The 16,848-nt window shown below is 57.5% G+C and overlaps 1 protein-coding gene across 4 annotated transcripts in view; it reads left to right on the forward strand.

Annotated features, from left to right (window-relative positions):
* COL5A1 (collagen type V alpha 1 chain) overlaps positions 1-9,214 on the forward strand; it is a 150,625-nt gene extending 141,411 nt beyond the window's left edge. For 3 of the 4 annotated variants that reach the window (XR_013994427.1, XM_081066278.1, XM_081066279.1), the window contains exons 65-66: positions 1,114-1,347; positions 6,651-9,214. Coding sequence is in view for 2 of the 4 variants with exons in the window: in XM_081066278.1 (XP_080922404.1) it covers positions 1,114-1,347; positions 6,651-6,797 (381 nt within the window). In the remaining 2 variants the exon portion in view is untranslated. Of the gene's footprint in view, positions 1-1,113; positions 1,348-6,650 lie in introns of those variants that run through there. The other variant, XR_013994428.1, reaches the window with a different exon arrangement.
* Positions 9,215-16,848: the final 7,634 nt, after the last annotated feature.

The following is a 16,848-nucleotide window of genomic DNA, read 5'->3' on the forward strand; positions in this document are numbered from 1 at the left end:
TTCGGGTGGTGCCCGGGTGGAGAGGAGAAACCTTCCTGTCCCAGGGGATTAAGAAACAGCCACATTCCCTGGCAGTGCTAAGGGTTCAGAAAGCTGGAGTTTGCCAGCGCAATGGGATTTGTCTCTTGGGACGCCCTTCACCAGCCTCGTGGCCTGCTGAGCTGAAGAGCCCAGTTTTGGGGAGTCCAGCTAGTGACGCTGGACAAGTCACTTAAGAACCAGCACATCCTCTTTCCCTGATGCCTTGCTCTGGGTTTGCTGGCAGAAGGGTGGTCATTTCACCAGAGTGCCCCGGGCTGCCCCCATTCAGCATGGGCACAGATGACCACCCCAGACCCCTCTGCTCTCCCCTGGATTCCATGCTCAGCAAGGGGCAGTAATGGCTGAATGCCGCCCCATGGCTCCCCTCTGCCTCCAAGAGGGCACCCTATCCCCTCAGCCTTCTGGCTCTTGCCATATGGCCTGTGACCCTCCCTTGTGTCAGCCTTCCTGCCCTGCTGGCTGAGCCTCATGCCCAGCTGGCCTGAGTTACTCCCTGAGGCCTCCTTCCCTCTCTCCCTCACATTCTCATGACCCCCTGGCCAGCGCTTTGTACATCACTGGCGCTTGGCAGATGATTTTTATTTATTAATGTAATCAAATGAGCACTTTTGCCGGCCTCAGGGCACCATGGCACGGACCTACTTGTCCTCGGGGTACTCATAGTCCAGAGAGGACTACAGACCAGGCACCAGACACTTAGGACACAGGGGTCCAGTGCTGGTGTGGAGGGCCTTACGGCCTGCTAGAGAGGTGGACACTGAGCCGGGCCAAGGTGAGGGGGCGAGGGCACCTAACCCAGGCAGGCTTCCTGGAGGAGGAGGCACGTGAGCTGGGCCCTGGAGGATGAGTAGTGTTCAGCCAGGCACAGAGGAGTGAGTGAGCTACTTAGGTCCTGAAAGAAGTGAGGTGTGGCTCACGGTGTCCCAGGGACCCCCATAAGGCTGTGCCCCAGCATGGCTGACGCTCCGGGGTAGAGAGCAGTGGATGAAACCTGTGAAGCCCCGACCGTGGGGGGCTTATCGCTGTGGAGTGCCCCTCAGTGCTGAGTGCCCCCTTTCTGTCCCCCCATAGCTCTCCTATGTGGATGCCGAGGGCAACCCCGTGGGCGTGGTCCAGATGACCTTCCTGCGTCTGCTGAGCGCTTCTGCTCACCAGAACATCACGTATAACTGCTACCAGTCTGTCGCCTGGCAGGACGCCGCCACGGGCAGCTACGACAAGGCCATGCGCTTCCTGGGCTCCAACGACGAGGAGATGTCCTATGACAACAGCCCCTACATCCGCGCCCTGGTGGATGGCTGTGCTGTGAGTGTCACTGCGGGCCCCGCCCTCAGGGAGTGGGATCCCTTCACACCTGGAGTGAGCAGTTCATTCATTCAGTCGACACACATTTACTGGGCAGTACCTAGTAAATTACCCAGTAAGTACTTACCGTGTGCCATGTTCTGAGCTGCGTGCCAGGTGCCATGGGGGCCCAGACAAGGCATGGCCCCCTGGCTGGTTGCCACACGTGAATGAGGAGGGAAAGCTGACACTGGACAGGAAGGGCCAGGGGGCCTGGGTCCAAGACCTTGTCCCTGGTGTGATATGGAATGGAGACTAGACCTGTTGTGGGTCCTCCTCAGAATTCAGACTCCCTCTCCTCAGATGGGTCTGTTCTAGGAATGCCCAGAGCTGAGACTGGCTTTGGATTTGCTCCTGAGAACGTGGCTGTGCCGGGAAATGGTCTGTGGGCGCCGAGGGTGCTAACAGCAGCCCCGGCTTGTGTTAGGGCACGTCCTTGGCCCCCGTGCCATCCGCTGGGAAGGGCAGTTCTGCTCCCGGCAAGGGGTGGCAGGCCTGAGAGACGAGAGGCTTGCTCAGGCCACTCAGCCAGTCAGGGCTGGGAGTGCATTTGTTCTGCAGCCCCTCGGCCCCCAGTGTCTTGCCGTCCTCTGCTCCCCCACAGGGGCCCTGAGCTGAGGGTCAGCCTCTCGGGACTGTACCTCTGGGGGCTGCCGTGTGCCTTGGACAGCCCCCAGGGCTGAGCTGTGTCTCGTGTCCTGGGAGATTAGGGCCAGGCCGTGCACAGGGAGCCAGTCTTGTTGAAATCCCTGTTGTCTTCACCGCCTTTTCTCCAGTGCCTCTGCCTGATGCCACACCCAAGCTAGCTCCCACGGGGGCCAGGCAAGTGTGGGTCCACCCCCGCTCAGGTTCCAGGGCCAGCCTGTGCCCGTGGAGGCCCGTCTCCGTAGGTGTCACGTTGGTCAGAAAGGTCTTCCAGACGTCCTGGGCCCAACTCCAGACGGGTCCCCTCCCATGGATTTCCAAGTATAGTCAACCAGCTGTAACCCCGTCTGGTTCCTCCTGTTTCCAGACATTTTACCAGTTTACTCAGCCCACTCTGAACACAGCAGCGGGCATCTGCCAGAGCTGGTCGGTGTGTGCCAGGCCAGGGGCCAGGGGCTGTCCCGAGCACCAAGCCGCCTCCATGTGTGTGAGCAGCCAGGGCTCCCACCTCTGGGTTGGTCCCCACCGCACGTGTGGGCCTGGTGTAGGTATAGACGTTCCCTCCTGTCAAGCTGTGTGGGATTTGGGCGTTTCCCTCATGTCTGCTGAGGCCATCCAGTGCTGTGTGGGCCAGGCCAGAGTGTCCTGGTGGCTCTGAGGGCAGGCTCGGGCAGGGGGACGTGAGAGGGCAGTGCTACACACAGGCTGGGCTGCGGGGTAGAGCCGAGAACAGGACTCGGGAGGACACAGGTCCAAATCCTTTCTCCTCTCACCTGGCTGCCCCTGGGAAGCTCTGTTCCTTTTCCCCACAAATGGTCTAGTGATAACCTCCCAGGGGCTACTTCTGGGGATGAAGGGCGAGTGTGCACACAGGCGTGGTGCCGGGCACCAGTGAGCAGGCTGCATGGAGTGTCCGCCTCTGCTCCTGCTTCCGTGCCCCTGGGGTCGTGGGGTCCGCACTTCAGATCTGACTCGGGAGTGTGAAGGGCTTGTCCCGGTTTGAGGTCAGAAGGAGCCAGTGTTCATGTTCCTGACACGCAGCCCAGGCTGCTTCTAGAAGTTCATGAGGCAGAAGTACAATTCTCTTCCGTCGCTGCCTCCTACGAGCGAGGATAATAATAGCACTGCTCCGCGGGCTCGTTCCAGGAGCACATCCAGTCACGCCTGAAAGGAGCTGAGAATTGCATTTCGCTCACCATACGCCCCAGAAGAATCCCCATTTCTGGGACTATTTTTAGTCACATGGCCCACTGGCAGGAGGCAGTGAAGGTAGAGATGTGAAGAGACATGAGGAGCCCGCCAGAAGAGAGGCAGGGCCTAGGGACCGAGACTGGACTTTGGCTTTGAACTTCCTGGCTTCCACAGCCGAAAGGGAAACCCTCTGGGTGGCCCCGTACATGCCCTCTGGTAAAGGGAGCAGAGTCTGCTTTTGAAAAGGTAGAGGACACTCCAGGCAGTAGTCTTGCTGATGGAGAAAGTTGTCTCTGCAGGCAGGCTGGAGGGAATTCGGGGCCGGGTGAAGGGGGCACTCCTGGAGAACGCATGCAGTGAAGTTGGCCAGGAGTGGCCAGTGCCCTGCTTACACCAACCCTCCGAAAAGGTCAGTCCCCACGTAATTACAGGAAGTCCTGACACCCCGATGTGTGCCTGCTAGATTCATAGTGCAATAAGGGCCAAAGAAATCGGGACTCCCACGCAGGCGGGCGTCATGTGGCTGTGTAGCCTGATTGACGGGCCACGGAGCCAGCCCCGGCCCTGTGGAGAGGCACAAATCACTGGGCGAGAGGCCCAGGGAGCCACGCCACATAAATCCTAGTGTTTGTGTGGCTCTCTGCCCCTCTGGGACCATTCCTGCCCGTAATGGTTATTTACGCTCAGGAATGCGGGGTAACAACAGCCTGGGTATGGTGGCCTGCTTACGTACGCCCTCTCTAAGCGCTCTGATAATTGCACCCATGGGGCCCCATAAATACAGGAGAAATCACCCTGCCAGCCCAGCAAATGCTGCTGTCCCCTGGGCGAGGAAGCCAGGCGGGCGCTGCCCAGCTGGTCAGCTGTCCGTCTCATGTGATTGCCCACGTGCAGCATGCGGACAGGTAAGCAGAGGCCCAGAGGGGCTTGGGCAGGAAGGGTGGACACTGGCTCCGCCTCGCTGGTCTGGCCAGCTTAGGGGCAAGAGGTCAGCTGCTTCCCAGGGTATCGCCCCTGAAGGCAGGGAGGTGGCCACCACCCTTGGAGACACTGTCCAGCCCCTGCTGCCTGCCCAGTCTGTCCTGGTAGCTACAAGGCTGCCACTGGTCCTTACCTGCCACTGGTCCTTACCTGCTCCCTGGAAATGGAGAGCTGTGGCTGTCCACGCAGGCCAGTGCGGTGTCGTCCCGAGGCTGTGGTCTGCCAGGCCAGGCCACGTTGCTTGAAGCTATCAGTATCGTGCTGCTGAGTCCTGGCCGCCCTATGACAAGTCCTATAGGACAGGGTGGCTGTGAAGCACATATGTCACCATTGCCTGAGACGCTGATAAACAAATGCAGATCCTGAATCCCACCCCAGACCCACTGAACCTGGTTCGGGTACAGTCAGGGCCAAAGGGTGTTGACAAGCTCCCTGGGGACTCATGGCTCTGAAGGGCCAATCCCTCTTTAAAGTAACCCCAGCCTGCCCCAGTGGCAGATGGGAGTCAGGGGTCTTACTAAGGCAGGGACGTAGGCAGGACAGAGTCTGTGGGAGCTTTAGAAGGCGGTGAAGCCAGGAAACGCGCAGGCGTGGTCTCCAAGTGCTCTATGGTGTGCCTGGCCCTGCCGGGAGCCCTGGACAGATGAGGGTCCCTGTGGCTCTCCCACCACTGCTGGGACGTTCACAGACCCGTTTCCAGTTCAGAAACCTGGGCTGCAGAGAGAACAGTCGTCACTATTGCTTGTACCAAGCTCCCCCCAGACTCCGCACTTAGGCCCACAGTTCTGGTCGTCTGACGCGCTTTCTGAGGGTCCCGGCTGCGTGTGGGCCCCCAGGGCCCTTCTGGCTCAGGTCTGTCTCAGTTCACTCAGGTGCCGAGCAGGCCCCGCTGGCAGCTGAAACCACACATTGATTCCTCAGTGGCTCTGAGGGCTGGACGTCCAGATCCGGGTGCCAGCACGGTCAGGTCCCACGGGGACCCTCGTCCCAGTGCTCATGTGGTAGAGAAGGCCAGCTTTCCAGTGGCCTCTTCCAAGGGCACTGACCCCATTCACAGGGCTCCACCCGCATGACTGGTTGCCTCCCGAAGGTCCCAGCTCCTAACAGCCTCACGCTGGGGTGAGGTGTCAACATCTGGATTGGGGGGCCCAACATGCAGTCCCTGGCAGGTGCCGTGAGGGTGCTGGCTGCCGTCAGGAAGGCTGGCCTGGGCTGGGAGGTGTGCGTCAGGAAGGCGCACGCAGGAGGCTGCCCATACGCGGCTTCTCACAGACGGGTGACAGAGAGGGCTGGGGACAGGACAGAACCGGGCCCTCGTGGGCACAGCCACCCAGAGAGCGAAAGTCACCTTATAGCAGCCCCCCTTCCCACGTGCCACGCGGGATCCAGGGGCTTTGTCCACGTGGTCGTCACGGCCTCCCTGGGACGGATGCTCTGCCCCCCCCGAGGCCCCGCCATCTGCCATAAGGAACCCCATCACCGGGGCTGGGTGTGGAGGGAGAGCCTCCCTAGGGCCAGTGCCAGCTGGACGGGCAGTGCTGTGCTCGGTCCCAGGTATGGAAGCCGCTTGTCCAGACAGGTCGGCAGGTGGACGTCTGCGACGGTCGTCGACCCTCGTCTTAGGGGAAGTGACAGGAGGCAAGGCCAGCTTAGCCTCACTTTTAAGTGTCCTGAATTCCCAGAGGTGACTTGGGGTAGCTTTCCGGACCAGAGCAGTCTTGCACCTTCGTTCCCTGTTTTCTGGGACACGTGGCCCAGCAGGGGGCGAGGGGCCATGCCTCTCCTGGGGCAGCTCTGTCACCTCTCTGACACTCATTCCAATTGGGGCAGGCGGTGCTTGCGTTCCCACCCCCAGTTGAGCTGAGGGTGGGTGAAATGAGTTTCGTGGGCGATAAACAGATGGTTTGAGTGAGAGGTGCTGACTCACCTAGTAGTCACTGCTTCCCTGTGTGCCCTTGCCCTCGGTGCCTCAGTTTACCCAGTCCTCCTCTGGACCAGGGAGTGGGCAAGGTTCTCTCCTCTTCCTGCTCCACTGAATGTGGAACCGCTTGCTTCTGAGTGCGATCCTGCCTGCTGAGCGGTCAGTCGTCACCGTCTTGGGACCCTTAGTTTTTGAACGAGAAGCTGGTGGTTGGGTGTTCCAGTGGGGCCCACGGTCCTGGCAGGACTGCCTTGGGCAACGCCAGTGGTGTGACGGGGAGTCCCACCTGGCAGGGAGGAGGTGGGTCCGGATGTGCTGCGGTCTCTGTCACAGAACCCCTGCCAGGCCGTGGGGGGGACTAACTGGGACACAGTGGGGTGAGGCCAGCTCTGGGCTGGCAAGATTCCTCCTCCCACCTGCCCACCTCAGTGCTGTGGCGTCACGCAGGGCGGGGTCTGGTGGGTGAGGGTGGCCTGGGAGGCCCCGCCCATTCTGACGCCACCCCCCCTCTCCCTCCTGCTCCCAGACGAGGAAGGGCTATCAGAAGACGGTGCTGGAGATCGACACGCCCAGGGTAGAGCAAGTGCCAATTGTGGACATCATGTTCCACGACTTCGGGGAAGCGGCACAGAAATTCGGATTTGAAGTGGGGCCGGCTTGCTTCCTGGGCTAGGAGCCCGGCCCCCATGACCAACCTCGTGACCTCAGCGCGCCGCCTGTGGGTGTCCTGGACAGTGAAGGCCCCTCGTCCCTCCCCCGACCTCGTCTGCACCTCAGCACCCCGCCGGGCCGCACCCCAAACCAGAGAGAGCAAAGGGAAAGAGCCATGTCCCCACCCCAGAGCCGGATCACATGACCTAGATGTCCCATGGCCGCTGGGCCCGAACTTTCCGTGGACACCACGCTCCACAGGGATGGGAACAGGGCCACGCTTCTTGCCACTGAGCTGACCTATGGCGTTCGTAGAGGGTCCGCAGAGCTGGGGGGTGGGGCCACGGTATTTGGAGATCACTCTTTTTAAAAAATTCCACTTGAAGATGCGTATTCCCCCTGACCTTCAACAAATGTTCCGAGGCAAGCCACGTAAAGGTCACCCCACCCCCCAGAGCCTCCGATCCCAACAACACGATCCGCTCACAGGCCAAATGTCATTCGTCATGGGCCTTCCCGACGGATCAAAGGTGCTTTTGTTTTTGTGAGTTTTAAGTAAATATTTGTATTGTGTTGTCATGAATGTTCAGTGTCCCTGACTTCCAATCACGCATGGAATCTTAGCTCAGTCCCATTGGGACAAGGAGCAGGTGTCCCCTCTGGATGAAATCTGGTTCTGCTGAGACACGGGAGGCCCCCCAACCCTGGACAAGAACGAGCTCTCAATTGGAAATTTGCCCAGAGCAGCGAGGATTCAGGCCACCATGTAAACACCAGGTGCCAGTACCCTCTCCTGACAACTTTTTATTAGTTCTGGATTACTTTTTTAATGGGGAAGCAGAAAAGAATTTTACACCTTACCTTTTCTACATGCACTCAGATTAAAAGGCAGGCTTCAGTTAACTTTAATGGCTTCCTTTTTCCACTTTTCTTCCTGCAGGCCTGGTGGGAGGATGGCCAGGGCAGGAAACCACGTTTTCTGTAGATGATAACAAAATGAAAATTGGTGCTTATTTTTACACTTCTCTTTTGTGGTGCTATCTGTTCTGAGACCTTGAGGGCGACCCTGGGAGTACCTGGCCATGTCTCACTCCCACCTTCCTCCACAATCCAGGTTTTTGCCAAGGACGTTAAGATAAATGCACGTCACCTTCCTCCCCCCTGGGTTCCCTCATTCTTGTGCCCCCAGACCGTGGTGTGGCTGCTCCCAGGCCTGTGACCAGTATTAGTAGCTTCTGTGATTTGAAAACACACACACAATCCAAGACGCTGCCACGTTGTCTACGGTGTAACCATAGCAGACTGTATTCGGTTGCCGAATGTTTGTGGTGCTAATTTCTATTTGTTCCAAGAACTGCATCAAGCTCTTCAGTTGTCCCATGTTCTCTCCGCTGGGCTGCCCCCCATGCGGCCTTGGCAGACAGAGACACATGCAAGGAACTCTGTGTCTCTCGGGCCGCCTGCAGGGCCCCTTTCCCACGTGCATGATTTGAAATGCCATCTGCCTCATCCTGGGCAGGCAAGGCTCGGCCCAGGTATGGTTCCCTCCTCTTGGACGCGGGGCCACCTCCTGTGGGCGAGGACCCGAGGGCCAGCGAGGAAAGGCATCCCTTTACTGTGAAAAGCTGCCCTCACGCAATGCCCTTTCTTCCCACGATGGGAGAAGCACGTTGGGCCCCAGGGCCCTGCACAGCCCCTCAGGAGCTGCTGTCCTCCACCGACCCCACCCTGCCGGCCAGAACGTGGTTCCCGCTTACGAGACCACAGTAGAGCCGTCCGGGAGAAACTGAACACCACCCACGAGAACTTCCTGAATGTCCATGGAAATCGAGTCCTGCTCTTGCCAAAGAAAGTCTGGCTTCAAGCATCTTTCTAACCCAGGACGAAGCATGCACCAATGACTGTCACGTTCATCTCTTCTAAAGAAAAGCCATACCCCAGGATTGCTGCGTGCGCCCTGTGGGTTTCTCTAGGTCATGTGATTCTGGTGAAATTTCTCATCCCTCCCGAACCCTCCCTGTATTCTGTCATCATCTTCCCCCTTCAAAGCTGTTGTAATTTGTACTGAAGTCAAAACGTGTCCCGTTCCCCCCCAGACCACTTAGCTGCGGTATATTGCAATAAAATTACTTCTTATATTTGCAGAAATTCTTTTCGCGTAATTTTATTTTTCCTCCTAATTTATATAATTGGACACGTGTGGACACAAAGAAAAAGAAAACAGTAAACAGAAAACCTCTGCTAAAGATTCTAGGACATTTGGCCCTTTAAAATATAATGTCAAATGACGCATTGTACATTTCCTAGAAATTCAATAGACGTGTTCGTAAGTTCCAACTGTAATGCCCAGGAAAGGGTGTTTTAAAATATTTTAAACCTGTGTAACAGAAGAACAATTGTAATAGTTTTTCAATAAACCGACTTTACTGTTTCCACTGTAAACACACGATTGGCTGTCTTCTTAAGTGTGACCGGAGCTTTCCCTGTGTCACAGCCGTGTGTGAACCCAGGCGCAGGACAGTAGAAACTCTCATCCTGGCAGTGGTCACAGAAGGAGGAGGAGACAGAGCCCAGGCCGTTGCCCGTGGACAAAGCTGTACCCCAGCTGCTGTGGGGGTGTGGTCGGCGCCAGCTCGAGGCTTCCTGGGCAGTTGCCACAATCACTGGGTGTCCAGACCTGACTGTGCAGGCCTCACCCTCACCCTGGGCAGTAGGTGCCTTGGGGGGGGCCATGGTCCCAAGGCCATCGCACCCTGCTGTCCAACACATAGCAGGGGAATACTTCGGGGTCCCAGTCAATGACCCTGAGCAGGAGTGACGCATGGCCCTTCCAGGCTGAAGCAGCAGTTCCCTCTTGCATGTCCCCATGGCTGCATTCCCAGCAGTTTCCCAGAGGGACTTCCTGGCCAACTTACGATAAACTTGTCCCACGATTGAGAGACAGTTCATTGCTTAAAGCCACCAATGTCGGAAAGTGTTACTACAGTAAAACCTAGGCCAGTGCTTCTCCAAGTGTGGTCCGTGGCCCAGCAGCCACAGCGCGGTCTAGTTGGAAGCGCGAATCCCTGGGTTGAGCCCGGACGGGGGTTAGGGTGGGCGGGAGAGGGGAGGCCTGTGTTCTGTGATTTGACGAGGCCTCAGGTGACTCAGGGCTCGCTCAGAACTGAGGGTTACCACCTGGGCCATCCTGAAGGACACAGGACAGTGCACCTGAGACTGGGGACTGCTTTCAGCACAAGAACGAAGTCGGTCGTGTCATGTCAGGCCTGAAAGCTGGAGCTGTCGTCAGAGGATGGAAGGCCACCCACCACCAGGGCCATCGTGTGGTTGGTCAGATGGCTGTTTGTTACCTGTGACAGACAGCTTGCGGACATCTTGCGGGCTTGTAGCCCTGGGTCAGAGGTCAGAGGAGGACAGGGTCGTAGGCTGGCCACTCGGACTGTCCTTGGCAAGTATGACGAGAAAGAGAAGCCCTGGGAAGACTGGCCAGAACGAAAGGAGACAGAGTCCACAGATTCAGGAGTCTCAGGCCTGGAAGAGACAGCCATTTCCCAGCACCGATGGTTAAACGCTTAGAGGGATGACCGCCAATGAAAGCTCGGGCATGGCGGGTGTGAGCGGCACACCTGTCATCTAAAACCTCAGCCTAGATGACGGTGGTGCCTAATAAATGACTCAGGAGATGGACGGTGTGGCTGTCCCCTCCAAAGCTGCTGCATGAAACAGAGCTGGTCTGCAGGAGTGTGGGAGCTGTGGCCTGAGCCTGGCACAGGGAGCCGGCGAAACCCAGCAGGCCAAAGCCCATTACCTTTTGGAGAGGTGTCCTGCACAGAGAGCTCCGGCCCACCTGAAGGAGTCTGGCCCTCAGGCCCCAGGACCCCCGGGACTGCACCAGCCACCCAGGGCCCCCCGAGGTGGGCGAGGGACGCCGGGAAGACGAGCCTGCTGCCCTCATTGGAGGCAGGTGCTGTGGCCTCAACCCCAAAGGTGAGTAGACGGAGCCTCGGGAGAGGAGGGAGAAGGGTAGCAAGAGAGACCCTGGGGGTGAGGCCCTGCAGAGCCCCCCACTTCTCTGTGCATCTCCCCTCCCCCTGGGGACCCGGCTAAGGGAGGCACCTGCCCATCTGCTAGGCTGTGGGATGAGAGCCTGCAGGTACTGGCCAACCGGAGCCTGGGGCACAGTGCGCTCAACGGCGCGTCCCCGGAGGCTGAAGCAGAGGAGCTAGACTTGGGCACCACCGTCCCGGCCCCAGGGCCCCCACGCCGCAGCACCCATGGTCACATCGCCAGCAATCCACCAGCACGAGCTCACCGAGCGCCCGCAGCCACCACACCTGCGCTGGGTCTTCTGGAGAAGTGAGTGGAGTCACGTCTGGCCTTTGCTTCCAGTCTTGGGAGAGACACTCTGCCGTGGAAACGATGGTGCCCCAGCCCGGTCTCAGCGGCAAAGGGGTCAAGTACCTGCAGTTCATGACGTCTGTCTGGGGAGCCCTGGAGGGCATGTGTGTGGGGTCTGCTGTTAGTCCTTGCCAGAAGTGGGAAACATCTGTCTCCACAAGAGAAAGCAGGCGTTTGTTCTCCATCTTCATTGAAGCTGCCCAGGTTGGAAAAGACTTCCTCAGTCTCCCTTACCTTACTATGTCCTGGGGTGTCCTTGGAGTGGCAGAGTCGGAGGGAGGGAGGGAGAGAGGGAAGAAGGGGAAAAGGAAGGAAGGAAGGAAGGAAAGGAAGGAGGGAGGGAGGGAGGGAGGGAGGGAGGGAGGGAGGGAGGGAGGGAGGGAGGGAGGGAGGGAGGGAGGGAGGGAGGGAAGGAAGGAAGGAAGGAAGGAAGGAAGGAAGGAAGGAAGGAAGGAAGGAAGGAAGGAAGGAAGGAAGGAAGGAAGGAAGGAAGGAAGGAAAGAAGTATGTGTACACCAACTTGGCATGGGGTTGGGGGTTTTTGCCAAGAGGCTTCTGTCCCTGCAGAGCTGGGGCTCCTGGGCTCGAGGTATCAGGGTCCCTAGCCTTCTGCCAGGGCCCTTGGCCTCCAAGAGCTACACCTGAGCCCGCCTGCCTCGGGCAACCCCTCCGTTTGGATGGTAGATGTCTATGGAGACACCTGTGTTTCAGCCAACCTGCCAGGTGGGGGCCCAGGGGGGGCTCGGATCCTACTGAATTCTCGGTGCAGGAAAGGCTGGGTGCTGAGCGGCAGCTGAGCCCAGGAGCCCTACTGGGACAGTCCACGTCTTGTCTCCTCGGGGAGCAAGGCAGGAGAGCGGAAGGGGCAGTGTCGGCTCTGGGGCTCCTGCAGGAAGCACGCTTCCCTGTCTGCCTTCCTTGCCCCGACCTCCACCTCCCACCCTCCCCCAAATCCTGCCAGCAAGCATTCATTCAATCAATAAGAATGTACTGACTGCCCAAAAAGCATGACCAGGACCTCCAATGGATACGATTTGGAAGTGCTGTTGCCAACCGCAGTAACGTGGAAATGAGGAACAAGGAAAAAGCAGAGCCTGAGGGCGTGTCAGGACAGCCTCACCCAGGGCCCAAGGAGCCAGTGAGCCATGCAGGCGCAGATGTCGTGGTCGTTGGTAGTTCCTCTGAGAAGTGGGCCAGGGAGACGAGAAGGTGGGGACCACGTTAGCGTCGCAGGCCTGTGCCCTTGCGGCCCCTGCAGTCCCATCTCCCCACCCTCACCTGCCACAGCGTGAGAGGGAATGCTGAGCCAACAGAGTTCCTCAGGATGTGCGGGCTCAGGGAGCACGGCTTGGCACCCACAAGGCCTGGCCTCCAGAAGAGCCTGAGGCCTGGAAGAGCCCGTCCCCAGGCCCAGCTCTGCGGCCATTCCCCACCCACTCAGCCTGCAGAAGCTGGCGGCCCGTGGGAACTGGGGTGCGTCCCCTCCTTCCAGCCTTCCTGCCACAAGAGGGAAAGGGTTTGCAGGGCCACCTTCGCTGCACCCAAGTCCCTGTGACGGCCCTCTCGCTGCCCCCGGCACTGGGTCTGTCTATGTCAGTGTCTCAGCCAGGAAAATGTCACTTTCCAGTGAACTCCCAGAGTTGATTCTTCAGCAAAAGCCACATGCACAAAACATCCTGCTTTTTCTTTTCTTTTAATTGACGGATATCTTGTAGATTTAGGAGTAGCCTAATTCTCAGCATATATGGGAAACTGACACGATTGATGGAGCGAGCATCTCGCTGCCCTTTGGGACTTTCTCTGACTCATTTTAAATATAGAAACCACTAGACTGAGCCGCCTTAATGGTTAAGTCTTTTAAAAGACTAATTATGGGAGACAGACTAAGTAAGAACACCTTTTACTGTCTGTATTATTTATTGCTACATAACAAATTACCCCAAAACTTAGAGGCTTCAAACAACACACATGTCTTTTATCACATTTCTGTGGCTCAGGCACTGGGATACAGCTTACCTGGGACCTCACTCAGGGTGTCAGAAAGCTGCCAGCATGCTGTCACCACGGCCAAGCTCCCGTCCGGAGACTCGACTGGAGGAGGAGCCCACAAGATGTGTTTCCTGAGCATGGGTGCCAACTACCAGATGTGCCCCTCATCACCTCCGAGGCCGTGGGCATGCTTCTAGACCTTTAGGCATGAGGACTGGTCAGAAGTGAGATGCCTGGCGGCCTGGGGTCCTCATCTGTAAAATGCAGATGGTTGGCACTTCACCAGCTTGTACGGTCCGATGAGAGAAACCCTACTCTGTGCCGGATCCTCAGCCTCTGCGTCGTGCCATTGCCTGTGACCCGTCCAGCCATACCCATGCTACCCACTGCATGTTAGCCGAGCGCTCTCTGGGTGCAGGACTTACCCCTCTGCTGTGAGTCACTGAGCAACCTGCATACGAGTAGCATACCTGCAAGCGAGTAGAGAGGGCACGCTGCTGACAATGGGCATGGGCACAGCAGGGGAAGCGGACTCCCAGGCAGCACTGCAGAGAGCCACGCAGAGGTGACCAGGCTGAGCCGTGCCTGCAGGCCACCATGGGCTGAGGGCTGGGTCTGCTGGGCGCGCGCTGCTGTGCAGAAGGTGTGAGCTTGCCCGAGACAGGAGGGGGACTGGAGATGGACCAGATGTCTTTGGAGCTCCTCCTGCCCGCCTGTGCTCTCTGTCGGTCTGTCGGTCTGTCTGCCGAGACTGTTTGCAATGCTTGTCAACAGAGGGGCGCTTTGTCCTTGAAGCCAGGATCCTGGAGCTCATCCTCGGCTGCCGGCATCCAAGAAGGTGAGATGAGGAGAGGAGCTTGTCCCTGGCGCAGAAGGAGCCCCGTTTTCCACAGCTGGAGCCCAGGCAGCCTGGCTGGGCAGCTCGGGGCTCACGCAGCCCCACTGTGATGCAGCCCCCACCTTGGCCCATGCAGATGTCATGGCCATGGGTCGTGGAGGAGATGCAGGCCCTACCCGCAGGGGCCCAGGGCACTAGGTATTCACCTCTCATTTCCTGACTTCGGGCACAGACTCATGGGGAAAGGGCAGGTCCCCACAAATGCACATCGCCAGGGGTCTTCATGGAAGAGAGGATTGGGCCTGGCCTGCATGACGAACCAGATCTGACTCCGTGATCCTACTCATCGACCTCAGCTGGGCCGGGTCCATCCTTCCCGGTGGTTTCCTGGCCTGGAGGACTGAACACTCAGCTGGCCAGGTGGCACACGTCACGGCCCACCCCCAGCCATGGGACAGCAGCTGCCATGCCAGCTTCCCTGAGCTCTGCTGCCTTCAGAGCTCGTGCTGTGGGAAACGCACGAGTCACACCATGTGCTCCCCGGGCCGAGCGGGTGGCACAAGCCCACTGCTGACTCAGCCCCCTGGAGTCTTGCCCAACAGCCCTCCCGACGGGCACGGGAGCTGCCAGGAGTCGTGCCTGGAACATCATAAGGACTGTGCGGGTGAGTGTCAGCCATGGTCACCCGTTCGGCACGTGCTTTAGAGGCAGAGGCTGGCGACAGGTGAGGCAGGAGTCCTGTTTAGCCAGGCGTTGGCTTGGGTGACAATTGGGGTGGAGTGGACTTTTCATCAGGGCTCCATATTAAGCTCAGAGTGGCGCAGACGGTGTGGCTCCCAGTCTCCACGCCTGGGGCTCCTGGGACCAGGTGATGAGAGAGGACTGAGTAAAGGAGGAGAGGTTTCTACAGGTGTGGGGGCTGTTTCTTCTCCATGCTCTAGGAGTGGAGGTCAGGGCCTGCAAGCCACTGCGAAGTCTTGGCCCATGGTTCGCCCCCGACAGCCTGCATAGAGTCACTTGGAGGGTTTGCTAAAACAGGTTGCCAGGTGCTCCTCTCCCCCTTCATCTGATTCAGTAAGTGTGGGTGGTGCCCAGAACTTATAATCCTAGAAGGTTCCCAGGTGTCCCGCTGCTGCTGAGAACACGTAGGATGATGGGTCTTCCAGTGTTTGGACCTCAGCCCAGCCCGGCCATAGACTAGGAAGATACCTCCTGCCTTCTGGAATTCACAAAGACTCAAAACGTACTGAACCCCCCTCCACCCGGGGCTCCTCTGATGCTGGAAGTTTGTTCCTTTTATATAAAGCTTGGAATCTCTTTAAAACGTGAATTTTTCAAAGACTTGAGAGGGTTTTTGTTTTTTTTTATTTTGTCAGTGATCCTTTGGTAGAATTAACTTGACAGCCTTTATTAAAGTGGAATTTGATACAGAAAAACAGCATTAGAGGCAGAGTGTGGAGGCGGCTCTGACAGGGGAAGGAGAGTGTGGTGCGGGCTTCATCTACCCAACACCTGTTGGAGAAGGAGGGTGCCGTCTCCTGCCTGAGGCCAGGGGACATGACTGCCGGCGGAGGACATCAGGGCTTCACGCGGTGACTATTCCACCATAGCTGGCATTAAGTTTCCTCTGGGGGAATGTGATTGGTACTCGGGCAGGAGAGAGAATGAAGGGACCAAACAGGAAGTGGTTTACAGATGAATGAGGGAGGGGTACTCCTAGCCGGGAGACCATTGTAAGAAATGCCATGGAGGCAGGGACACTGGCGCCTGGAGTGTAGATAACGGTAGTATCCTCAGTTTGGCCAGAGGGTAGAAGAATAATGAAAGATGCTGCTGGTTATCAGGCTGGGCCCGAAATAGGAAGAGTGGCTTTAGGACACTTTCCACGGACGGAACTCCATTCAGGAGCGAAGGACAGACACCCAGGGAAAGGTTTTAGGAAGAGGAGATGGAGGTGATCGGCATTGAGTTTTAGGAATGAACAGCTGGCTTCTGGTGTGGCAGAGGGGGTGGAAGGCCTGGAGGCCTGTTAGGAGGTCACTTTAGCAGAGCAGAGGACATGAAAAACGTTCGTGCCAGAGAAGATGCCAGCATAGTCAGTACCTTCCAGCCCCCCGCCAATAACCTCATCCTTGACTACCTCGGACGCCCTGGCCTCTTTTTTTTCGCAAACCCACCAAGATCTCTTCCTTTCTGTAATACTCTCATCTAAATAGCGTATGTCTGATTCATGCATTTCACCTCTCAAATGCCACCTCTTCAGACAGGCTTTATGGAGCTAAGCACTTAGAAAACTCACCATTCAGACGTCTGGTAATTGGAAGATAGCTTAGGTTGGATGAACTCAATACAAGTAACAAATTCTAGAGTATCAATGAAAACACAACCATTTGAAGGCAGTGGAGAGTGACTAAAAGCCGGCAGAAACTGGGTGCAAGCCACAAGAGCAGGGAACCACAGGGGACGAGATCCGCAGTTATCCTGACTTTCTCTTGAGGGTCCCCCCAGTCCATGTGATACAGGGGACATTGCTCAAGGAAGGGGAGGCTGTCTTATTAGGCTGGGACTTAGTGTCAGAAATCTAGGCTACTGCAGAGGCTGGAGGTTGGGGTGGAAAATCCTGAGAACAGGAACCATGTGGGGAAAGCCCTAAAATCTGCTTACAAGACTCTCTATTATCCTGGAGGGAAACCACTGGAAGGCTGTCACAGCCGAGTGAACATTTCAGCACTTCCCAATGTCAGGGAGGCCGTCTGCATTCAAATCCCATCATTTTAGATAGATTTGATAGACACCTCAGGCTTTTGGTTGAAAACCCAGAAGACCATATCCTTAAGTAAAAGGACAG

The sequence above is a fragment of the Rhinolophus hipposideros genome (assembly GCF_964194185.1).
Source record: "Rhinolophus hipposideros genome assembly, chromosome: 11".
NCBI classification, from domain to species: domain Eukaryota; kingdom Metazoa; phylum Chordata; class Mammalia; order Chiroptera; family Rhinolophidae; genus Rhinolophus; species Rhinolophus hipposideros.